Source organism: Mobula hypostoma, chromosome 13 (assembly GCF_963921235.1).
Source record: "Mobula hypostoma chromosome 13, sMobHyp1.1, whole genome shotgun sequence".
Taxonomy (NCBI): domain Eukaryota; kingdom Metazoa; phylum Chordata; class Chondrichthyes; order Myliobatiformes; family Myliobatidae; genus Mobula; species Mobula hypostoma.
The window spans coordinates 45,605,560-45,632,183 of record NC_086109.1 but is presented as its reverse complement, the minus strand read 5'-3'; the positions used below and the strand labels follow the sequence as shown (position 1 = coordinate 45,632,183).

The window sequence follows — 26,624 nt, the reverse complement described above, 5'->3', positions numbered from 1 at the left end:
TCTCCTGGAATACTAATGGTCTTAATCATCCTATTAAAAGAAAAAAAGTTTTTAAAGTGTTCCGGAGACTTAAAGCACAAATTTTATTTTTACAAGAGACCCATGTACGGAGGGGGGACAGACTACGTTTTTTCAAATTCTGGAAGGGACAACAATTTCATTCGAACTCCAATGCTAAGATTCGAGGCGTCTCTATTTTTATAGATTCCTCAGTTACTTTTATACAACAGGATATTATTTCTGATCCGAATGGTAGATTTTTATTGGTTAGTGGTTTACTATTTAATAAAAAAGTAGTTTTGGTTAATGTTTATGCTCCTAATATGGATTGTCCGGAATTTTATAAATCATTGTTTGATCAGTTTCCGAATTTGAACGAGTTTTCATTGATTTGGGGCGGAGATCTTAATACCTGTTTATCTCCAGCTTTGGACCGTTCGGCTCCTTTACGGACTTTACCTAATAAATCTGCAAATTTGATTAATTTTTTCCTTTCTGATTCTGGGTCGACGGACATTTGGCGTTTTCTGCATCCTCAGGAAAAAGATTTTTCCTTTTTTTCACATGTTCATCATTCCTATTCAAGAATTGATTATTTTTTTATTGATTCTCGTCTCATTCCTTCAGTGATTAAATGTGATTATGATTCTATAACCATTTCGGATCATGCTCCACTTAAGCTTTCTATTAAAATTATGGCCAATATACCGAACAATAGACAATGGCGTTTTAATTCGCTGTTGCTTCAGGACTCGGACTTTGTTAATTTTATGAATGAACAGATTGAGCTTTTTTTTACAATTAACCATACAGAAGATATTTCGGTTAACACTCTTTGGGACACTTTTAAAGCCTATATTCGGGGTCAGATTATTTCGTATTCCGTTGCTTTGAGGAAGAAACAGAAGCAGGAGGAGATGGCAATTGTGGACAAGATTAAAGAAATTGATAAGAAATATGTTATGGCTCCTTCTGAGGAGCTATACAAACAAAGAACTGAACTTCAAATGGAACACAGTTTACTACTCTCGTCCTCGATTGTAAACCAATTAAAGAAAACAAGAAGTGATTTTTATGTTCACAGTGATAAAATTGGCAAGCTGCTGGCTAATCAATTGAAATCTAATTATGTTAAATCTCAAATCAATCAGATTTATAACCAAAATGATCGATTGATATTGGATCATGTGGGGATTAATCAAACCTTTTGTGATTTTTATTCTTCTTTATATCAATCAGAGTCTCCTCGAGATTCTAAATATATGAATGATTTTTTAGATAAGTTAGACTTTCCTCAGATTTCACAGGATATGTCTTCTTTATTAGATACTTCCATTACAATGGATGAGATTAAGAATGTTATTTTTTCTATGAATCTGGGGAAAGCTCCTGGCCCTGATGGGTTTACTGTTGAATTTTATAAATGTTTTGCTTCTTTATTGATTCCTTGGCTCTATAAGGTTTTTGAGGCTTCTTTGAAACTTGGTAAACTTCCGGAATCTTTTAATAGAGCATCAATTTCTTTAATACTAAAGAAGGATAAAGACCCTGCTCAATGTGCATCTTATAGACCAATAACTTTATTAAATGTTGATTCTAAAGTTTTTTCTAAGTTATTAGCAAATAGACTAGAAAAAGTACTTCCTTCTATTATTTCGGAAGACCAAACGGGTTTTATTAAAGGTCGTTACTCTTTTTATAATATTCGTACATTGTTAAATATCGTTTATACTCCCTCACAAAATGTTCCTGAGTGTGTTATTTCTTTAGATGCCGAGAAAGCTTTTGATAGAGTAGAATGGCCTTATTTATTTAAGGTGCTTGAAATGTTTAATTTTAGCTTGAAATTTATATCCTGGATTAAACTGTTGTATCACTCCCCTCTAGCCTCGGTTCGTACTAACTCTTTAAACTCACCTTTTTTTCCTCTCTTTCGTGGTACTCGACAAGGCTGTCCTCTTAGTCCCCTATTATTTGATATTGCATTAGAACCTCTTGCAATTGCTATTCGAGAATCTTCAAATATTACTGGGATAACTCGGGGATTAAAGTCCCATAAATTATCACTCTATGCTGATGATTTACTTTTATATATTTCTAATCCTGAGAGATCTATTCCTGCTGTTTTAGAGTTATTAGCACAATTTGGTCTTTTCTCAGGTTATAAATTAAATCTTAGTAAGAGTGAACTTTTTCCGATTAATAAACATCTTCCCTTATATTATAAATTTCCATTTAAATTGATTAATAATTACCTTTCATATCTTGGGATTAAAATTACTTGTAAACATAAAGATTTATTTAAGACTAACTTTTTACCATTAATAGACCATATTACTCAACTTTCATCTAAATGGTTTCCCTTATATTTAACTTTGATTGGTCGTATTAATGCAGTTAAGATGTTTTTTTTGCCAAAATTTTTATATGTGTTTCAGGCATTACCAATTTTCGTTCCTAAATCTTTTTTTGATAAAGTCGACTCTAAAATTTCTTCATTTATTTGGCAGAATAAGAATCCGAGACTGGGTAAAATACATTTACAGAAAGCTAAGAGAGATGGAGGTTTAGCATTACCTAACTTTAGATTTTATTATTGGGCTATTAATATTCGACATATGAAATTTTGGTTACTTGACCGGGATATACTATCTATTCCTAAATGGGTAGCATTGGAATTACAATCTGTTCAGGGTTATACACTTGGTTCTATTTTAGGTTCATCTCTTCCTTTTGATTCGAAACGCCTTAAGCAGGTCTCTAACCCGATCGTTAAATATGCTTTGCGTATTTGGTTTCAATTCAGAAAATTTTTTGATCTTAATCAATTCGGGTTAGCGATTCCTATTTTAGGTAACATATTTTTTCCTCCCTCTTTTACGGATCGCGCTTTTCAAACTTGGAAGACTAAGGGTATTTTACGGTTTTTGGATTTATTTTTAGATGGTTCCCTTATGTCTTTTGAACAATTATCTAATAAATATAACTTATCAAGAATACATTTTTTTAGATATTTACAAGTTAGAAATTTCCTAAGTACTATACTTTCTTCCTTTCCAATGCTTCCTCCTATATATATTTTAGATTCGATAATTAACCTTAATCCATGTCAGAAAGGTGCATCGGCTATGATTTATAATATTATTATGAAACTTAGGAAAGCTCCATTTGATAAGATTAGGGTAGATTGGGAACAGGAATTGGGGCTTACCATTTCTGTGGATGATTGGGGGCAGATTTTACAATTAGTTAATACTTCTTCTATTTGTGCTAAACATTCCCTAATTCAATTTAAAGTGGTGCATAGAGCACATATGTCTAAAGATAAGTTAGCGCGTTTTTACTCGCATATTAATCCTTTCTGTGATAGATGTTCGGGGCAGATAGCCTCTTTAACTCATATGTTTTGGTCTTGCCCTACTTTGGAAACTTTTTGGAGAGATATTTTCAATATTATTTCTAAGGTATTAAATATAGATATCTCTCCTCACCCTATTACTGCTATCTTTGGACTACCTAAAATTTCTAGTAATCTTTCCCCTTCAGCCCGTAGAATGATTGCATTTCTTACTTTAATGGCGAAAAGATGTATTTTACAACATTGGAAAGAGCTTAATGCTCCAACTACCTTTTTTTGGTTTTCTCAGACGATTTTATGTTTGAATCTGGAGAAAATTAGAAGTAACCTTTATGATTCTTCATTTAAATTTGAACAGATTTGGGGACCTTTTATTCGATATTTTCATTTAATGTAATATTTACCCTTCTTGTTTTTTTTCACTGTTTTAATGGAGGTCGGGATTGAGGACGTGATTTTAAGTTTAACTCTGTTTGGTTTCAAGTTAGCTCATTGCTTTGCTTTGCTTTTAGTTAGTTGCACGGTGGGTTTTTTTTTGGGTTTTTTTTTTCTTTTTTTCCATTGATATATATAAAATCTAGTATACTATTATGTTATCTTGGTTTCTTATGCTTAAATTACATTGTTTGTAATATTTTCTTTTTGGTATTGTTATCTTTTGGAATTTTATTATACTTTAACATTGTATTAATGTTTATATGGCTTACCTTTTTTGTATACTTACTCAATAAAAAGATTTAAAAAGAAAGAAAAAGAACACATTTGTGAGGCTGGGGGTCTGTTACTATTACTCTCTAGCACTTATCTAGACAGTAATGTATTTTCTCTCTGCAGTGACATGTAACTATGGAAACGGGGGGTGCCAGCACACGTGTGATGACACTGATCAGGGCCCGAAGTGTGGATGCCACCTGAAATTTGCCCTGCACTCAGATGGGAAAACATGTGTTGGTGAGTAGTTGGCTCAAATTGAGATGTTGCAGACAACTGCAAGAAACAGGGCCTTGGAGCTGAGCAATCTGATGTAATGACATGGAAATACCTTGGATTTACAATTTCATACACCATTCCCACACATAATGGGAAACAGAAATAATCAGTGAAGCCTGCCAGAAATCTGATGGCTAAGCTTGGTTGGAATCAGAGATTTCAGAAGATTTTGAGGATAGAGGTGGGAGGAGGGATCATAAAGGGTGATTTGATCAAGGTTTGTTTGTCCAGAACTAAGTTCGGTAAATACCGATCTAGTTTCTTTCCAAAGGATAGTCAGACAGCAAGCAGTCATGACATGCTGTTCATTCCCACAAAAAGAAAATAAAGTAACTTAAAGAAGTATCGGGGGGGGGGCTGTGCTGAGGGAACTACAAGTGGAGACTCACATCTTTTGAAGCAAGGGAGACTATTTCTTCTAGGTCCTCTATTTTCATCCATTTTGGAAATTTGGAATAAGTGACAAAGAATTGCTCTAATTTTTTTTTCATTTCCAAACAAGGGAATCAATCTCAGTAAAATGTAGCAATCCTATTGAGTAACTTACAGTAATTTTCGATTGTGTATTTATATTGGGCGCAGAATTACAAAGATTAATCTTTTGGAAAACCCAAATAAGCTAATCCTGATTTTGCATGTCCGTTCCAATACAGAGCATATGTACATTTGAGGGTGAATCTTGGATCTATTGAATGCATTGTCATCGGCCTTGACCCCCATTAACTTTGAGCCTAGCTCTATGTAAACATTTATTCAGTGTAGTTTAACATCATCCCTTTCAACATTTGTGCTGGAAAAATCTTTTACACTTAAAGTCTGTGCTGATGCATTTTATTTAGCAGCATGATTAACCTGTTGGGCATATAGAAATCCAAAAGCAAACTGCTTTTGTATATTAATATAGAAATATTAATAGGTCAGGCAAGTCTGCATCAGTAGCTCTGAATCAGAGAAGAAAAACGTGAAAGAGTAAATATCCAAGCCATATATATATATATATCTCATACTACAACATGCTGAAGATATAATGATAGGTATTGGCTGGTTGAATTTCAGAATAAAAGGCAACAAACACTAAATGCTGATGCTTCAGCATGAGTCATAACTCTGGAATTCTCTCCCTAACCTCTATCACCGTCCGGCACCTATTGTAGCAGCTTCCTGCAAAACTACTCCTTCAACCATGTATCCAGCTTAGTATCTCCTGTAGGGCTTTGGTGTCAGTATCGTATTTGGTAAAACCTATGCAATGTGACTTTGGGACATTTTATTAAGTGGAGCATTTGAGTTGTGGCTATCAGCTTTGGTGGGGGGGGGGGGAATTGATCCAAATATTTATCTGCACAATTGCAAGTCTGTTGAAAGATTACTGTACTATGCACCAGCTTTTGTTTTCATCATGGGCCACCGATTGTCCATCCTTGAATAATATACCAGGACTGATCAGCATGGAAGAGATTGGGAAATTGGTGAGGATTCCACAGGTTAAGATATTGAACCTGAAATAGACTCAAACTCAGAAATTGGGGTTTTAGGACACGGGAGGTAGAGTTGCAGAGACTGGGTCTTTCACCGGAGTTCTCAGAGGTTGGGGCCTTCCAGGAGAGAAAGGGAGTGCCAACTGGAAGCAAGTATGTGTGTCCAGAGACCAGGACATTTGAGAACGCCAGTAAGTTTAAAAAAAAACACAGGAAAGGAGATCCATGCATCTTTTGGTGCTGGACTGGGACCTATTCCAGGAGGCCCCTTTAAAAGTGCTGCTACTGGTTAAGGAGATTCCAGGAATATTCCAGCAAAAGTTGCTCCATGAAACAATATAACAAGCCCCCAAATAAGTGTAATTAAAAGTAACATTAACACCACACAACTTCACAGATACTGCAGAATTTTTTTTCAGATAAATTGAGGTGAAAAATTGAGTAGTATAAGTGATTGAAATGGGAAACCTTTGCTTCAGGGCAAGGGTTGGCAAAGGGTGGGAGTTGAATCATAGAGCAGGAAAACATGCCTTCATCCCGGCTTGTCTATGCTGAACAAGTCACCTAACTGAGCTCGTCCCATTTGTCTGCATTTGGCTTATATCCCTCTAAAAGTTTTCTATCCATGTACCTGTCCAAATGCATTTTAAATATTGCAATTGTACCTGTCTCTATTACTTCCTCGTTCCAAGTAGTCACCACCTTCAGGTTCAGAATCAGTAATTACCCCTCAACCATCAGGCTCTTGAACCAAAGGGGATAAATTCTCTCAACTTCACTTGCCCCATCATTGAAACGTTCACACAACTTATGGACTCATTTTCAAGGACTCTTCATCTCATGTTATTGATAATTATTGCTTATTTATTTATTATTATTATTTCTTTCTTTTTGTATTTGCAGTTTGTTGTCTTTTGCACACTGGTTGAATCCCAGGTTGGTGCAGTCTTAAATTGATTCTATTATGGCTATTAATCTGTTATGGATTTATTGAGTATGACCTCATCAAAATGAAGGGTTGTATATGGTGACATATATATATTCTTTGACAATAAATTTACCTTGAACTTTTGACCTTCTCTGCAGCAAATGTTGTCACTTAAGTCCCTTTTAAATCCCCGTCACGTCGCCTTAAAACTGTGCCTTCTAACCTTGGACATAGCAGTTCTGTGGGAAAGGCTGTAGCTATTCCTATTATCTGTCCCCATTATCTGTCCCCCTCATGATTCAATAAACCATTGAAAGGTCTGCTCTGAGCACCTAGGCTCCAGGGAAAAATGTCCTGCCTAATCCAACTTCGTACTTCTCAAACACTCCAGTCCTGGTAACATTCTTGTAAATGAATTTTGGGGTTTATAATTTACAGTATACTTTATACTTTATTGTCACCAAACAATTGGTACTAGAACGTACAATCATCACAGCGATATTTGATTCTGCGCTTCCCACTCCCTGGATTATTAAAAATAGTTAAAATTGGTAAATATTAAAAATTTAAATTACAAATCATAAATAGAAAATAGAAAAATGGAAAGTAAGGTAGTGCAAAAAAACCGAGAGGAAGGTCCAGGTATTTGGAGGGTACGGCCCAGATCTGGGTCAGGATCCGTTCAGTGGTCTTATCACAGTTGGAAAGAAGCTGTTCCCAAATCTGGCTGTACGAGTCTTCAAGCTCCTGAGCCTTCTCCCGGAGGGAAGAGGGACGAAAAGTGTGTTGGCTGGGTGGGTCGTGTCCTTGATTATTCTGGCGGCACTGCTCCGACTGCGTGCGGTGTAAAGTGAGTCCACGGACTGAAGATTGGTTTGTGTGATGTGCTGCGCCGTGTTCACAATCTTCTGCAGCTTCTTTCGGTCTTGGACAGGACAACTTCCATACCAGGTTGTGATGCACCCTAGAAGAATGCTTTCTACGGTGCATCTATAAAAATTAGTGAGGGTTTTAGGGGACAGGCCAAATTTCTTTAGCTTTCTCAGGAAGTAAAGGCGCTGGTGGGCCTTCTTGGCAGTGAACTCTGCTTGTTTGGACCAAGTCAGGTCATTTGTGATACTGACCCCGAGGAACTTAAAGCTTTTGACCTGTTCCACTTGCGCACCACCAATGTAAATTGAGTCGTGCGATCCGCTACTCCTTCTGAAGTCAACAACCGATTCCTTCATCTTGCTGATGTTGAGGGATAGGTTATTGTCTTCGCACCATGCCACCAGGTTCTTAATTTCCTCTCTGTACTCAAACTCATCATTACCTGAGATACGGCCTACAATGTTGTGTCATCAGCAAACTTATATATTGAGTTTGATGGAAACTTGGCTACACAATCATGGGAGTACAGTGCGTACAGCAGGGGGTTGAGTACACAGTCTTGTGGGGCACCGGTGCTCAGAGTGATTGTAGAGGGGAGCTTGTCCCCTATTTTTACAGCCTGGACCCTGTCTGTGAGGAAGTTGAAGATCCAGCTGCAGATCTGCGTGCTAAGGCCCAGGTTCCGGAGCTTAGGAATCAGTTTATTTGGAATGATGGTATTAAAGGCAGAGCTGTAGTCAATGAAAAGGAGCCTTACGTATGCGTCTTTATTCTCCAGGTGTTCTAAGGAGGAATGTAGGGCCAGAGAGATGGCATCTGCCATTGACCTGTTGCTCTGGTAGGCGAATTGCAAAGCATCGAGGTTGACCGGTAGGCTGTGGTTGATGTGTGCCATAGCCAATCTCTCGAAGCACTTCATAGCAATTGATGTCAGAGCCACAGGTCGATAGTCATTCAGGCATGCCACCTTGCTCTTCTTCGGCACTGGGATTATTGTTGCCTTCTTAAAACACGAGGGGATCTTAGACTGAAGCAAGGAGCAGTTGAAGATGTCCACAAGCACTCCAGCAAGATTGCTTGCACAGGCCCGGAGAACCCGTCCTGGGACGCCATCTGGGCCTGTCGCCTTCCTTGGATTTATCTTCAGGAAGGCCCTTCTAACGTCCTCTTCGGTGACGATGAATCTCGATGCCATCAAGCCCGGTTCATCCGGAGGGAGTGGGACGCTCCTCTTCTGTTCGAATCTTGCATAGAATACGTTAAGTTCGTCAGGAAGAGAAGCGCCATAGTTATTGATATTCCCAGCCTTTTCTTTGTGCCCAGTGATCTCATTTAGATCCTGCCATAGTCTACTGGCATCCCTTTGGTTAGCCTGGGCTTCCAACTTGGCTCGATATTGACTCTTGGCGCCCTTAATGGCTTTCCGGAGTTCACGCCTGGATTCCGTGTAGCTACTGGTATCCCCGCACCTAAAAGCCACAGCTCTAGCCTTTAAAAGGGACTTGACCTCATAATTCATCCAAGGTTTCTGGTTAGGGAATACCCAGATCGTCTTGCGAGACACACAGTCCTTTGTGCATTTCCAAATAAAGTCTGCGACAGCTGAAGCATACTCATTGAGGTTAGCTGCCGAGTCCTTGAATACTAACCAGTCCATCGATTCAAAGCAGTCACGGAGGACTTCATCTGTTTCCTCCATCCAAGGCGACACTACTTTTGACACTGTGACCTCCCGCTTCAGTTTCTGTTTGTAAGCCGGAAGGAGGAGTACAGCCTGATGGTCCGATTTTCCAAAGTGAGGTCGTGGGACGGAACAGTAGGCATCCTTGACTGCTGTGTAGCAGTGGTCATGTATATTCGGGCCTCTAGTAGGGCAGGAGATATGTTGGTATAACTTTGTCAGCGCTTTTCTGAGGTTGGCCTGGTTAAAGTCCCCAGCTGTAATGAGCAAAGCCTCCGGATACCTGGCCTCAAGTTCACTGATGTTGGCATACAGTATGTTCACAGCACACTCCACGTATGCCTGGGGGGGAATATAGTAAGAAAGAAAAGAAAAGGGATGATTACCTAAAATTGTTAAGTATAAGTCAAGAGGGCTGCAGTGTGTTCATCGTGTCATATTGAATTGAGGGAGAACTCAAAAGAACAGGAGTGTTTTTGGTGAGGCATGGTAGCATAATAGTGAGAGTAACACTATTAAAGCATGAGCAGTCACCAATCGTGGTTCAGTTCAATTCCCATAAACAGTTTGTATGTTCTCCCTATGACCCCATGGTGTTCCAAAGTGTTCAGAGAGTATTGTTGCAACTTGACCCTTGGAATGAGGCTCTGTGCTCGATCAGAATTCCCTCTCCAGAACATCTTTAGGGAGCGGTGTCTCAGAAAGGCAGCGTCCATTATTAAAGACCCCCAGCACCCAGGGCATGCCTTTTTCTCACCGTTACCATCAGGTAGGAGATACAGAAGCCTGAAGACACATACTCAGCGATTCAGGAACAGCTTCTTCCCATCTGCCGTCCATTTCCTAAATGGACGTTGAACCCATGAACATTACCTCACCTTTTTAATATATGTTATTTCTGTTTTTTGCACAATTTTTAATCTATTCAATAGTCATAGTCATACTTTATTAATCCCTGGGGAAATTGGTTTTCGTTCCAGTTGCTCCATAAATAATAAATAGTAATAGGACCATAAATAGTTAAATAGTAATATGTAAATTATGCCAGTAAATTATGAAATAAGTCCAGGACCAGCCTATTGGCTCAGGGTGTCTGACTCTCCAAGGGAGGAGTTGTAAAGTTTGATGGCCACAGGCAGGAATGACTTCCTATGACGCTCAGTGCTACATCTCGGTGGAATGAGTCTCTGGCTGAATGTACTCCTGTGCCCACCCAGTACATTACGTAGTGGATGGGAGACATTGACCAAGATGGCATGCAATTTAGACAGCATCCTCTTTTCAGACGCCACCGTTAGAGAGTCCAGTTCCATCCCCACAACATCACTGACCTTACTAATGAGTTTGTTGATTCTGATGGTGTCTGCCACCCTCAGCCTGCTGCCCCAGCACACAACAGCAAACATGATAGCACTGGCCACCACAGACTCGTAGAACATCCTCAGCATCGTCCGGCAGATGTTAAAGGACCTCAGTCTCCTCAGGAAATAGAGACGGCTCTGACCCTTCTTGTAGACAGCCTCAGTGTTCTTTGACCAGTCCAGTTTATTGTCAATGCGTATCCCCAGGTATTTGTAATCCTCCACCATGTCCACCAATATATGTATACTGTAATTGATTTACTTAATTATTATTGTGTTTTTTTTCCTTCTTCTATATTATGTATTGCATTGAACTGCTGCTGCTAAGTTAACAAATGTCATGTCACATGCCGGTGATAATAAACCTGATTCTGATTTTACCTGCTGCAAATGCAGTTACAACCTTGGAGCAAAGCAAACATTACATTGCTTGTGGCTATCAAGGTGACTGTGGCAATAAATGGTGGCCCCTGCCAAACTGGAGCTAGTGATATTTCTCTCAAGAAGTCATCAACTGCAGCATATATGGGGCTTCTAAAGTTCTTGGTTCATCCAGGCCATTTATATTTGAGTCTCTCCCAAAGACTCTTTGTGAAGAGACTGGGACCTCCATGGTGCGGGGAGCCATTGACTGCAAATGACTTGAAAGAATCCCACACCTTGACCTGTGACCCTTACAGGACAGTGCCCAGAATCCAGGGTGCTTTCATTTTGGTTTCAACTGGCAATCATCTGTGGTGCCAGTGGCATGTGCACAAAACCACAAGACATAGGAGTAGAATTAAGCCATTGCATCTGCTCCACCATTCAATCATGGAATTATCCCTCTCAACCCCATTCTCCTGCCATCTCCCTGTAATCTTTGACATCCTTACTAATCAAGAACCTATCAACCTCCTCTTTAAGTATACCCAATGAATTCACATCCATGGTCGTCTGTGGCAACAAATTCCACAGATTCGCACCCTGGGGATAAGGCCACTGAGCTTCTAGCGGTCTTACGTCTTGGTCCCCCAGGCCTTATTCCTGGCATTGACCTTCTTGACCTCCTATCCTTTCCCAAGCCTCCACATCCCTGAAGATTCTGGACATCTGTGCTTCTTTCCACCAAGGTCTCTAGGGCAGCTTCATAAACGTAGAACCATTTTGTTTGTCCCTTGCACCAGTCTTCACAGTTTCCCAGGTCAGCCTCCATTGTAAAGTGTGTGCCAACATCTGCTGTAGCCGTAATCAAACTTTCTTTAAAGCTACAGACTACCTTCATGGAGCACAGATTTATTTTAACTGCTTCAATCCACTCACAATATTCACCTGTGCTGAAATATTAACATGTATGCTATGCGTAGGCCGGTCACTGCGGCTATAACAGGCAGAACACGCAAAACTCTTTGTCCACTGCACCAAGAAGGCATGGGTTTCAAGCGCTATCCAATATAATTTATGAGTAAAGGGTTAGTCGGAGAGCTGGAGAGAAGTTGATGCTTGCCCTGCTTTTTAATGGCTATCAGGACATTAATCTACATTACAGTATGATCAATATGAAGTTATCAGCTCTACTGACATTCTCTTCTGGAAGGATGGGTACAGTATCTTAACGTAAAATTTAATTGACAGAGTAGTGTAATGTCCTGTATAAATATGTGGTACAAAAACATTGTAATTCCACCTGCCTATATATTTAATAAAGGAAAGCTGTTCTGTATTCAATTGATTTGTCAGGAGATTTAGAGTGGATCTGTTTAAATTCAGTGCCATGTGATGTTTATGTAAGACATGTGGAGCTGATCAATTGACGGTAATTAGATGGTGCTATCATATGACTTCAAGTCATTACTTGTGTTTTGCTGCAGGCAGTTTTCCGGGAAGCCCAGCACATTGCAAATCATTTTTATTCAGGGTAATCTGTGCAGTGTCTGTTCTGCAGAGTTATATTTTTGATTGTTACCTCAGGAAACCCAAACTCGAATCTCAAGTTCTGTTGGATTCAGCCTTAGGGTTGTGAATGTTCCTTGAGATTGGCCAGCTCTCCCTGGAATGGGATGGTGGGGGTGGGTTTGGGGGTATGATAGCAGAAATGGATCCCAGGTGATGTGTGTAGCCAGGAATATGGGTATGTTAAAGGTAGCACAGGGACACAACTAGCAGAGCTGTTCCCTCAGAGCTCCAGAAAGTGGGTGGCACCATAGCATAGTGGTTAGTGCATCCCCTTATACTGCGGTTGTAAGATTGGGGTTAGATTCCAGCTGGTGTCTACAAGGAGTTTGTACGTCCTTCACGTCACCAAATGGGTTTCCTCCCCCATTCCAGACTCATACAGTTATGGTTAGTGAGTTAGTGGGCAGGCTCTGTTGGCACCAGAAGGTTGGCAACACTTGCGGGCTGCCCCGAGCATTACTTTCGCTGATTTGATTTGACGCAAACAATGCATTTCACTGTAAGTTTTGATGGACATGTGACAAATAAAGCTAACCTTAAGATCTTAACCCAGCATAACTCCTGAATGCCAGGGCATTTGCACACTATACCTGTGACCATGTGGGTTTGTTCCAAATGTTCCTGTTTCCCCTGGGTGTTCCAGTTTCCTCCAAGTGCAAGATGTCAGTTTAGTCGCTTCTAGTGTGTCTGTAGGAGGCAACTGGTAGAATCTGGAGTTTGATGGAAACCTGGGGTGAATAAAATCAGCTTAGTGTCTGATGGTCAGTAGGCCAAAGAGCCTGATTCCATGCTGAATGATTTTCCACTGAACAAGCAACAATATTTATGTAGGGGAGATGAACAAGAAATAGAAGCTACTTTCAAGACAGCAATTTTGGAGCAAAGCAGTTCTGTTTAATTTATTTTAATTTATTTATTTATTTAATTAAGATGTGGAGAGAGAAGGGATGTTCATGTTTTGTATTTGGGGAAGTGAGAAAGCAAGTGCGTTTTAAGTTCCAGAGTCATAGAGCAATACAGTACAGATAGAGGCTTCTTGCCCTATCCAATTCATGCTGGCCACGATCCTCACCCAGCTAGACCCAATTTCCTGCATTTGCCACATATCCCTGTCATCCCTGCCCCTCCGTGTGCCTATCCAAGGGGTTCTACCTGCCTCACCATCCTCTGTGTGATGAAGTTGCCCCTCAGGTCCCTATTAAATGTTTCCCCTCTCATCCAAATCTTATGCCCCTCTGATTTGGACTTCCCTACCCTGAGGAAAAGACTGTTACCACCCACTTTCTCTATGCTCACTTTCTCATCATTTTAAACATTCTCCGGAAAGATGGCAGTGCGCTTGGATGCAGCGGTCACACAGGGTCCGATCAAGGGTGGATATGTTCGTCCAGTATACCTTTATTTTAACAATCGCAAGTCATTGTTGGAACATCAGTTACTGCAGGCCTATCCCATCAACGAGTTGCTCAATAGTGATGGAGCCGGACTTACTGCATACTGTTGTGGTGTTATCTCCTGGACTTGCTGCGTACCATTCTGCTGAGACAGTGCACAATCCAACGAACAGAGTGAGTGATTGACGTGGGCGTTTTTACTGGGATTGCAAGACCCTGCTGGATATTAGTAACATAGAGTACTGCAAGTCTTGTTTACTGGTTCATTGGATATACCGGCGGCAGGAGAGCTGCGTTGCCTTGGTTGTAGTAGGATCTGGGCCCAAACGGTGGAGTGGCCTGTTGCGTACAGCCAGGAGAAGAGATGCCGAGGTGGTGTGGGAGAGCCTCTGTGGGGCACGCGGGAAGCCGTACCGGATCAGGGGCTGGCCCCTCCCATCACTGCTGCCCTCCGGTGTTCACTCTATGGAAGAACAAGCTGGACCAAGACAAGTTACCATTAATCTACAGTCAGCCACTCAGGGACTTGGGCTATAGAATATTTTTCTTTTTGTAACCATATGTGCTGATTGTGTTATGTGCTGTTGGTGTTTTGTACCTTGGCCCTGGAGAAACGTTGTTTCTTTTGGCTACATAGTTGAATGGTAATTGAAGTTATTCTCCTAACCTGCAAACTCTCCCTTTCACTCAGACCATCTAGTCCTAGCAACATCCTTGTAAATCTTCCTTGCTGTCTTTCCAGTTCCAAGATTACACAGCACAGCAGTTGCTGGAAGTTTGAAATGAAGGAGCACACTGGAAATACACAGCAGATCAGGTGGCATCAGTGGAGAGCTAAACTGAGCTAGCATACGTGTGAAATATCCATCAAAACTGGGCAGCTCTGACATTAGCAGGAAACGTGGGTTATCTCCAAGTGCTTAATTCAATATTGTGTTTTGACAGTTGCCATATAGCAACAAGGAAGAGCTTATTTTTCTTTTTCCCGACCTATTGTGCATTTAGCACATTTTCACTCACACATTGATGTCTTGTTAGTTTACAGCATCATTTGGTCTTTCGATATTAAAGCTATGATATTAGGCATGATTTTGTAGTTACTGGTGAGACAGTTGCAGGAGGGGCAGGACTGGCAGCTCAATATTCCGAGGTTCTGTTTTAGATGCGACAGAACAGGAGAGATTAAAGGGGGAGGCGTAGCTTTACTACTCAAGGAAAATGTCACGGCAGTGCTCAGTCAGGACAGACTGGAGAACTTCATGGGTGAAACTGAGAAATAAGAATGGTATGACCATGTTAATGGGGCTATATTATAGACCACCCAACAGTCCGTGGAATTTAGACAAACAAATTTCTAGGGAGATTGCAGACTGTTGCAAGAAACATAAAGTTGTTATAGTAAATGATTTTAACTTTTCACACATGGACTGGGATTCCTGTACTGTAAAAGGATTAGATGGGATAGAGTTTGTCAAATGTGTTAAATGTGTTCAGGAAAGTTTCCTTAATCAGTACATAGAAGTCCCAATGAGAAAGTGTGCAATACTTGATCTGCGATTAGGGTGTGAGGCAGGGCAGGTGACAAAAGCTTGTGTAGGTAAACACTTTGCATCTAGTGATCATAATGCCATTAGTTTCAAGGTAACTATGGTAAAGCTTGTATGTGCCTGTTAGAATAAAAAGGTTTGGGGTACCTTGGTTTTTAGGAGATATTGAGGCCCTGGTTAGGAAAAAAAATGAGGTGCATAGCAGGTATAGGCAGGTAGGAAGAAACGAGTTGTTTATGGAGTATAAGGAATGCAAGATAACACTGAAGAAAGAAGTCAGGAGGCATGAAGCTGCCCTAGCAGACAAGGTGAAGGAGAATCCTCAGGGATTCTACAGAGATGTTAAGAGCAAAAGGATTGCAAAGGACAAAATTGGTTCTCCAGAAGATCAGGTTGGTAATCTATGTGTGGAGCCAAAAGAAATGGGGGAGATCTTAAATGGATTTTTTGCATCTGTATTTACTTGGGAGATGGACACAGTGTCTATAGAAGTGAGACAAAGCAGCAGCGAAGTCGTGGACCCTATACAGTTTACAGAGGAGGAGGTGCTTGCTGTCTTGAGGCAAATTAGGGTGGATAAATCCCCACGGCCTGACAAGATGCTCCCTTGGACCCTGTGGGAGGCAAGTTCAGAAAAGACAGGGGCCCTAGCAGAGATATTTAAATCATCCTTAATGACAGGTGAAGATGTTTTGAGGATAGCTAATGTTGTTCTGCTGTTTAAGAAAGGTTCTAGGAAACTATTGGCCAGTGACCCTGGCATTGGAAATGGGGAAGTTATTGGTAGGTATTCTAAGGGACCGGATATAGGAGTATTTGGGTAGACAGGGACTAATTAGGGATAGTACACATGGCTTTGTACGTAGTAGGTCATGTTTAACCAAATTATAGAATTTTTTGAGAAAGTTACCAGGAAAGTTGATGAAGGTAAGGCAGTGGATGTTGTCTACATGGACTTCAGCAAGGCACTTGACAAGATCCCACATGGGAGGTTGGTCAGGAAGGTTCAGTTGCTCGGCATTCCAGATGAGATAGTAATTTGGATTAGACATTGGCTTTGTGGGAGAAGCCAGTGAGTGGTAGTAAATGGTTGCCTCTCTGACTATAGGCCTGTGACTAGTGGAGTGCTGCAGGAATTGGTGCTGGGTCCATTGTTGTTTGTCATCTATATCAATGATCTGCATGATAATGTGGTTAACTGGATCAGCAAATTTGTAGATGACACCAAGGTTGGAGTTGCTGTCATAGCAGCGATGGCTTTGATGGCTTGCAGAGGGATCTGCATCAGCTGGAAAAATGGGCTGAAAATAGCAGATGGAATTTAATGCAGACAAGTATGAGATATTGCACTTCAGTACAACCAACCAGGGTAGGTCTTACATAGTGAATGGTAGGCCACTGAAGAGTGTGGTAGAACAAAGGGATCTGGGAATACAGGTCCATACTTCACTGAAAGTGGTGGTACAGGTAGATAGGGTCATAGAGAAAGCTTTTGACACAATCATAATTATAACTTAAGTACAGGAGATCAGATGTTATGTTGAAGTTGCATAAGATGTTAGTGAGGCCTAATTTGGAATCTTGTGTCCAGTTTTGGTCACCTTCCGACAGAAAAGATGTTAGTAAGGTTGAAAGAGTACAGAGTAAATCTATAAGGATGTTGCTGGGATTGGAGGACCTGAGTTATAAAGACGGATTGAATTTGTTAGAACTTTATTCCGTGGAACATAGAAGATTGAGGAGAGATTTGATAGAGATATACAAAATTTATAAGGGGTATAGATTGGGTAAATGCATGCAGGCTTGGTGGGACTACAACTGGAGGTCATTTGTTAAGGGTGAAAGGTGAAAAGTTTAAGGGGAACGTGAAGGGAAACTTTTTCACTCAGAGAGCCGGGAGAGTGTGGAACAAGCTGCCAGCGCAAGTGATGCATGTGAGCTGGATTTCAATGTTTAACAGAAATTTGGATAGGTACATGGATAGTAGGGGTATGGAGGGCTATGGTCCCGGTGCAGGCCGATGGGAGTAGGCAGTTTAAATGGTTCAGCACGGACTTAATGGGCCGAAGGGCCTGTTTCTATGCTGTACTTTTCTATGACACTTAGGCAAAATAAGGTTTATTTTGAGGAATGGGGAACTGCAACTTCAGCAAGACCCAAGACCCGTTTGCTGCATCTGTGAAAAGCAACAGTTTAGAGGTCCTGAAGTGTGAGTTTTGGGAATTAGGCAGAAGCTGAAGAACAGGACCTCAAGGGTGACGTTCTCAGGATTGCTGCCAGTGCTACGTGACAGAGATGGTAAGAATTGGAGGAGATGGCAGTTGAATGCGTAGCTGATGAGTTGGTGCAGGGAGCAGGGTTTTAGATTTTTAGATCATTGGGATCTCTTCTGGGGAAGGTGGGACCTTTACAGATTGGATGGGTTGCACCTGAACTCGAGGGGGAGCAATATCCTTGCAGGTAGGCTTGCTAGCATGGTTCAGGAGGGTTTAAATTAATTTGCGAGGGGGATGGGACCCAGAGCGATAGAGCAGTGAAAGAAGTGCATGGAGTAAAGCCAGATCTAACATACAGAGAGGTTTTGAGGAAAGAGAAGCAGAATAAACGGTTTAAAGACAGTAAGGTAGAAGGGCTGAAATGTGTGTACCTCAATGCAAGAAGCATCAGGAACAAAGGTGATGAACTGAGAGCTTGGATACATACATGGAATTACGATGTAGTGGTCATTACAGAGACTTGGCTGGCACCAGGGCAGGAATGGATTCTCAATATTCCTGGATTTCAGTGCTTTAAAAGGGATAGAGAGGGCGGAAAAAGGGGAGGAGGGGTGGCATTACTGGTCAGGGATACTATTACAGCTACAGAAAGGGTGGATAATGTAGCAGGATCCTCTTTTGAGTCAATATGGGTGGAAGTCAGGAACAGGAAGGGAGCAGTTACTCTACTGGGGTATTCTATAGGCCCCCTGGTAGCAGCAGAGATACAGAGGAGCAGATTGGGAGGCAGATTTTGGAAAGGTGCAAAAATAACAGGGTTGTTATCATGGGTGACTTTAACTTCCCTAATATTGATTGGCACCTGATTAGTTCCAAGGGTTTAGATGGGGCAGAATTTGTTAAGTGTGTCCAGGATGGATTCCTGTCACAGTATGTGGACAGGCCGACCAGGGGGAATGCAATACTAGATCTAGTACTAGGTAATGAACCGGGTCAGGTCACAGATCTCTCAGTGGGTGAGCATCTTGGGGACAGTGACCACCGCTCCCTGGCCTTTATAATTATCATTGAAAAGGATAGAATCAAAGAGGACAGGAAAATTTTTAATTGGGGAAAGGCAAATTATGAGGCTATAAGGCTAGAACTTACGGGTGTGAATTGGGATGATCTCTTTGCAGAGAAATGTACTATGGACATGTGGTTGATGTTTAGAGATCTTTTGCGGGATGTAAGGGATAAATTTGTCCCGGTGAGGAAGATAAAGAATGGTAGGGTGAAGGAATGGGTGACAAGTGAGGTGGAAAATCTAGTCAGGTGGAAGAAGGCAGCATACATGAGGTTTAGGAAGCAAGGTTCAGATGGGTCTATTGAGGAATATAGGGAAGCAAGAAAGGTGCGTAAGAAGGGGCTGAGAAGAGCAAGAAGGGGGCATGAGAAGGCCTTGGCGAGTAGGGTAAAGGAAAACCCCAAGGCATTCTTCAATTATGTGAAGAAAAAAAGGATGACAGGAGTGAAGTTAGGACCGATTAGAGATAAAGGTGGGAAGATGTGCCTGGAGGCTGTGGAAGTGAGCGAGGTCCTCAATGAATACTTCTCTTCAGTATTCACCAATGAGAGGGAACTTGATGATGGTGAGAACAATATGAGTGAGGTTGATGTTCTGGAGCATGCTGATATTAAGGGAGAGGAGGTATTGGAGTTGTTAAAATACATTAGGAGAGATAAGTCCCCGGGGCCAGACGGAATATTCCCCAGGCTGCTCCATGAGGCGAGAGAAGAGATTGCTGCGCCTCTGGCTAGGATCATTATGTCCTCGTTGTCCACAGGAATGGTACCGGAGGATTGGAGGGAGGCGAATATTGTTCCCTTGTTCAAAAAAGGTAGTAGGGATAGTCTGGGTAATTATAGACCAGTGAGCCTCATGTCTGTGGTGGGAAAGCTGTTGGAAAAGATTCTTAGAGATAGGATCTATAGGTATTTAGAGAATCATGGTCTGATCAGGGACAGTCAGCATGGTTTTGTGAAGGGCAGATCGTGTCTAACAAGCCTGATAGAGTTCTTTGAGTAGGTGATCAGGCATATAGATGAGGGTAGTGCAGTGGATGTGATCTATATGGATTTTAGTAAGGCATTTGACAAGGTTCCACATGGTAGGCTTATTCAGAAAGTTAGAAGGCATGGGATCCAGGGAAGTTTGGCCAGGTGGATTCAGAATTGGCTTGCCTGCAGAAGGCAGAGGGTGGTGGTGGAGGGAGTGCATTCAGATTGGAGGATTATGACTAGTGGTGTCCCACAAGGATCTGTTCTGGGACTTCTACTTTTCGTGATTTTTATTAATGACCTGGATGTGGGGGTAGAAGGGTGGGTTGGCAAGTTTGCAGATGACACAAAGATTGGTGGTGTTGTAGATAGTGTAGAGGATTGTCAAAGATTGCAGAGAGACATTGATAGGATGCAGAAGTGGGCTGAGAAGTGGCAGATGGAGTTCAACCCGGAGAAGTGTGAGGTGGTACACTTTGGAAGGACAAACTCCAAGGCAGAGTACAAAGTAAATGGCAGGATACTTGGTAGTGTGGAGGAGCAGAGGGATCTGGGGGTACATGTCCACAGATCCCTGAAAGTTGCCTCACAGGTGGATAGGGTAGTTAAGAAAGCTTATGGGGTGTTAGCTTTCATAAGTCGAGGGATAGAGTTTAAGAGTCGCGATGTAATGATGCAGCTCTATAAAACTCTGGTTAGGCCACACTTGGAGTACTGTGTCCAGTTCTGGTCACCTCACTATTGGAAGGATGTGGAAGCATTGGAAAGGGTACAGAGGAGATTTACCAGGATGCTGGCTGGTTTAGAGAGTATGCATTATGATCAGGGATTAAGGGAGCTAGGGCTTTACTCTTTGGAGAGAAGGAGGATGAGGGGAGACATGATAGAGGTGTACAAGATAATAAGAGGAATAGATAGAGTGGATAGCTAGTGCCTCTTCCCCAGGGCACCACTGCTCAATACAAGAGGACATGGCTTTAAGGTAAGGGGTGGGAAGTTCAAGGGGGATATTAGAGGAAGGTTTTTTACTCAGAGAGTGGTTGGTGCGTGGAATGCACTGCCTGAGTCAGTGGTGGAGGCAGATACACTAGTGAAGTTTAAGAGACTACTAGACAGGTATATGGAGGAATCTCAGGTGGGGGCTTATATGGGAGGCAGGGTTTGAGGGTCGGCACAACATTGTGGGCCGAAGGGCCTGTACTGTGCTGTACTATTCTATGTTCTATGTTCTATCAGGCTTGTCATGGTGAGAAAATGCTTTGTAATTTATATACACCATTGCCAAGTTTCCAGTCCCGAACTCTTAGGGCTCTACCTTTTTTCACAGCACTGCTGTCAACAACATAGAACAGTAGAGCATAAGAACAGGCCCTTCAGCCCATCATGTCTCTGCCGGCCATTAGATTAGATTAGATTATGAGAACACTCAGTCCTCTTTTATTGTCATTTAGAAATGCATATATGCATTAAGAAATGATACAATGTTTCTCCAGAGTGATATCACAGAAAAACAGGACAAATCAAAGACTAACACTGACAGAACCACATAATTATAACATATAGTTACAGCAGTGCAAAGCAATACCATAATTTGATGAAGAGCAAACCATGGGCACAGTAAAAAAAAAAGTCTCAAAGTCCCCGAGTTGCTCGACTCCTGAGTCCCCGATGGCAGAAGGCAAAAGGGAGAAACTCCCTGCCATAAACCTCCAGGCACCGTCAACTTGCCGATACCTTGGAAGCAGCTGACCACAGACAACACTGAGTCCGTCCATCCGAAAACTTCGAGCCTCCGACCAGCCCCTCCATTACAGCCTCCCGAGCGCCATCCTCTGCCGAGCGCCTTCGACCTCACCCCGGCTGCTGAAACAAGCAAAGCATTCGGAGATTCTGCTCCGGAGATTCCGGTTACCACACAGTAGCAGTGGCAGCGAAGCGGGCATTTCATAAGTTTCTTCAGATGTTCCTCCGTACTCTCATGTCTGTCTCCATCAAATCAGAATTGTGCATGGTGCCAATCTAACTACTCCATCTGCCTGCACATGGTCTCTGTGTACCCTGTTCTTCTTAACTACAGGCTGACAGGTGTTTCTATCCAGGAAGTAATGCAAAGTTCAGGTGGTATCTAAGGTGACCTTGTTTTAATCTGTACCTGTGCTGTTTTCCTTCCCACAGAGACCTGTGCTGTGAACAATGGAGGCTGTGATAGCACATGTCAGGATGCTGCCACGGGTGTCCGCTGTAGTTGTCCGGTGGGATTCACGTTACAGCCTGACAGGAAGACATGCAAAGGTCAGTTCCTGCTCCTTCACCCTCTGACTTACTGCCTTCAGTACAATGTGAGAACATTCTTTAAATAGTTGAATTAATGTTGATATCCCTGCTCAGGGTCAACCAACAGAAGACTAATATTTGAGTCACAATGTTTTTTGTTACACCGTTTGACTCTCGTATTTATAGTATGTTCATTTGGTTGGATAGATCAAAATTGATGTTCCAATAAAATGGAGCCAAATTCCTCTACTCCGATTCCATGAATTTCCATAAATTTGAGAGGCACTGATGGTAACAGTCATTAATTAAATGGCCTTTACTTCTGCAATTTCATAATTGCAGAATTGCAGGATCTGTTCTGGCAACCCTGCTCTTTATGAATAAGGAAATGGAAGGGTTGGTTAATAAGTTTGCAGATGACACAAATGTTGGTGGAGCTGTAGGTAGCGTAGAAAATATTCATAGTTTATGACAGGACATGGACAGGATGCAGAGCTGGCTAAGAAATGTTACATGTGGTTCAATCTGCAAAAGTGTGATATGATACACTTTGGAAGGTCGAACTGGAAGGTCGAACTTGAAGGCTGAATGGCAGGATTCTTAGCAGTGTGGAGGAACAGAGAGATCTTGGGGTCCACGTCCATAGATCCCTTAAAGTTGCAGTGCAAATTGATAAGGTGGTCAAGAAGGCGTACGGAGAGTTGGCCTTTGTTAGTCCAGGGATTGAGTTCAAGAGCTGTCTGGTAATGTTGCAGCTCTATAGAATTCTAGTTAGACCATTCTTGGAGTATTGTGTTCAGTTCTGATTGCTTCATTATGGGAAGCATCTGGAAGCTTTAGAGAGGGTGCAGAGAAGATTTGCCAGGGTGCTGCCTAGAATAGAGGGCATGTCTTATGAGGATAGGTTGAACGCGCTGGGGCTTTTCTCTTTGGAGCAAAGGAGGATGACAGATGACTAGAATAATGGTGTAAACTATTTTCTAAAGAGGGAGAAAATTCACAAACCAGAGGTGCAAAGGAGTCATTGTGCAGGATTCCCTAGAAGTCAACTTGCAGGTTGAATCAGTGGAAAGGAAGGCAAATGCAATGTTAGCATTCACTATGAAAGGACGAGAATATAAGAGCAAGGATGTAATGCTGAGGCTTTATAAGGTATTGGTCAAACCAGGTATTGTGAGCAGTTTTGGGCCCCTTATCTAAGAACAGATGTGCTGGAATTGGAGAGGGTCCAGAGGAGGTTCATTAGAATGATTTCGGGAATTAAAGGGTCAACTTATGAGGAGCGTTTGATTATTCTAGGCCTGTGCTTGCTGGAGTTTAGAAGAATGAGGGGGGAATCTCATTGAAACCATTTGAATATTGAGAGACCTAGATAAACTGGATGTGGAGAAGATGTTTCCTATAGTGGGAGAGTCTAGGACCAGAGGGCACAGCCTCAGAATAGAGGGATGTTCATTTAGAGGAGGAATTTCTTTAGCCAGGGGGTGGAGAGTCTGTGGAATTCATTGCCACGGGCGGCTGTGGAGGCCCAGTCATTGTGTTTATTTAAAGCAGAGGTTGATTGGTTTTCGATTAGACAGGGCAACAAAGGATATGGGGAGAGGGCAGGAGACTGTGGTTGAGAGGGATAGTGAATCAGTCATGATGGAATGGTGGAAGAGATTGGAAGGGCCAAATAGCCTAATTCTGCTCCTATGTGCTATGGCCTTATGGTGAATAGAACAAGCTTCACACCTGCTAACTGTAAATGAGCAGTTATAAACGGGTTACAAGATCAAAACTGTAGCTAACTCTCACTTAAGGCAGGACTGGCTTTTGTGTTTCTCGTTAGTGACTAGTCTTCTGTTCAAGGGGGGTGGAAAGATTTGGATTTGCAGAAAGGACCGTGGTCATGATCTGGAAGTCATTGTCTGCAAGAACAGCGGAAATAAGATCAATTAGAAATAAAATAGAGAATTGGTAGAATTTGAAAATTCCAACAAAAAAATACAGATTCAGTATTCCAGTCATGCCTGCTGTATCTATGGACGGATCATCTTTTTCATCCTTAATCAGTCTCACACGTCCACCCTCTACTGTTTCACTGGCAATACTCACAAAATGCTGGGGGAGCTCAGCAGGCTGGGCAGCATCTATGGAAATTAATAAACAGTCAACGTTTCGGGCCAAGACCCTTCAGCAGGAATGGGGGAAAAAAGACGAGAAGTCAGAGTAAGAAGGTGGGGGGAGGGGAGGAAGAAGTACAAGGTGGTAGGTGATGGGTGAAACCGGGAGAGGAGGATATAGGTGTAAAGTAAAGAGCTGGGAAGTTGATAGGGAAAGAGATAAAGGGCTAGAGGATGGGAGAGGATAGAAGATCATGGAAGAAGGGGAAGGAGGAGAAGCCCCAGAGGGAGGTAGTGGGCAGGGAAGGAGGTAGGAGAGAGAGAGAAATGGGAATGGGGAATGGTGATAGGGTGGGGGGGGGGAGGAATTACTGGAAGATTGAAAAATCGATGTTCATGCCATCAGGTTGGAGGCCACCCAGATGGAATATAAGGTGTTGCTCCTCCATCCTGAGGGTGGCCTCATCACAACAGTAGAGGAGGCCGTGGACTGATATGTCAGAATTGAAATAGGTGGCTACCAGGAGATCCCGCCTTTTCAATTGACTACTATTTCACTGGGATTGGTCACTGGATATTTACTTTCAGAACCCATTGTTCCATTGCAGTTTTGCTACCCTTTATCCCGGCCAGATGCTTACTCATCCCATTAACATTAGCAAGCCTCTGGGGAAGAAGAATAAGAATAAAGATAGGTATTAGTAAGTCCTGTACAGTTTAGTGCTGAAGGAAAGGTTTACTAAAGGCTTAGTAAACTGATTGTTGGGGTGAGGGATAGTCCCTGAAAGGACGATTGATAGAACAGCTTAGGTATTTTTTAATTACTGAGTATTTGGAAGAAGGCATCAGTCTGGTTTTTATTAGGTGCTGCTGCTGGCAGTTCTGCATGGAACTGTTGGCATTTCCTCGGAGTAAATCGGATTTTGTCTTCTTTTGCACATTGGTTGCCTGTCAGTCCTAATCTTTTTCTGTTTTTGTTTTGTAAAATTCTACTGTGTTTCTTTTCCCTGTAAATTTACTTAGAATTTGCATTTTAAATGCTGACCAGTATGAGAATTCCAGTCAGATATAGAACTCCCGAACCTTACTACTGAGCTTTGCTAGAAATCTGTTATTCATTCTCCTCTGCTAGACACCAGGTGAATCAGAGAATCATAAACATCATACAGGCCCTTCATCTCATCAGTTCCATGCTGACCATCAACCACCTGATTGCAGTAAACCTAAAGTATTTCTCCCATCGTACACTCACCTATACCAGTGTGCAATGCCAGGGAAGCTTGGTTACTGCTCTGTTCAGGACTGATTGGTTATAGTAGAAACAACTGCTTCCAGTCACATTACTGCATTGAGTATTCATAAACTGCTGCTTATTTGTCCAGTAGCAAGGACTATTGGTTAATATCCTGTAACAGGAGCTACTGCTCACTGCCCTGTAACATGGGAACCTTTACATCCCTCTGATAGCAACTACTGCTCAATGCCCAGTAACAAGAGCTGGTTTACTACCTTGCAACGGTGACTGTTGCTCAATGTCCTGTAAATGAGAAGGGGGAAGGGTTATTGGTTCCTGTTCTCCTATGAGGGCAACACACACAAAATGCTGGAGGAACCCAGCAGGCCAGGCAGCATCTAGGAAACGAGAACAGTCAACGCTTCAGGCTGAAACCCTTCGAAGTCCTGCAGAAGGGTTTTGCCCTGAAATGTCAGCTATACTCCTTTCCATAGATGTTGCCTGGCCTGCTGAGTTCCTCCAGCATTTTGTGTGTGTTGTTTGGATTCCCAGCATCTGCAGATTCTCTCTCTTGTGGGGGCTGTTGTTTACTATCCTATATTGAGAGATGTTGTTTACTGTCCTGTAATAGGAGATGCTGTTTACTGCCCTGAAATGGGAGATGTTGTTTACTGTCCTGTAATGGGAGATGTTGCTTACTGCCCTGTAATGGGAGATGTTGTTTATTGTTCTATGACAGGAGCTTTTTTTCACTGTCTTGTAACAGGGACTGTTCTTTACTGTGCTGTAGCAGAGCCTGCTGGTTAGTGTTGTGTGATAGAAGCCATTCCTGTTAAAAACCGGAACAAATGAGAGAATAAGGCCATTCAGTCCTTTGAATACATTCTGTCATTCAATCTGGCTGACTTTATTGTTTCCTTTCAGCCCTATTTTCCTGTATTCTTTCCATAACATTTGGCACCCACAGATTCAGCACTCTCTAGCTGAAGAAATTCTTTCTCATCTCTCTTTTAAATGAATGTCATATTATCTGTGCCATTAGACCCTAGACTCTCCCACGATTGGAAACATTCTCTCTGTGTTTCGTGACCCCTCTATCTGGGCCTTCCAAAATTACCTGGCTTTCAATTAGATTCCCCCCCCCCTCCCTTTCTTGTCTTTCTAAACTCCAGCAAGTACAGGTCCAGAGCCATCAAACGTTCTCCATACA

At 42.1% G+C, this 26,624-nt stretch overlaps 1 protein-coding gene across 3 annotated transcripts in view; it reads left to right on the top strand.

Moving 5' to 3' along the window:
• The window catches only part of LOC134355568 (signal peptide, CUB and EGF-like domain-containing protein 3), a 502,690-nt gene that overhangs the window by 370,610 nt on the left and 105,456 nt on the right, over positions 1–26,624 (top strand). For all 3 annotated transcript variants that reach the window (XM_063065615.1, XM_063065614.1, XM_063065616.1), the window contains 2 exons: positions 4,193–4,309; positions 21,977–22,093. In XM_063065615.1, coding sequence (XP_062921685.1) covers positions 4,193–4,309; positions 21,977–22,093 — 234 coding nt within the window. The remainder of the gene's footprint in view (positions 1–4,192; positions 4,310–21,976; positions 22,094–26,624) is intronic.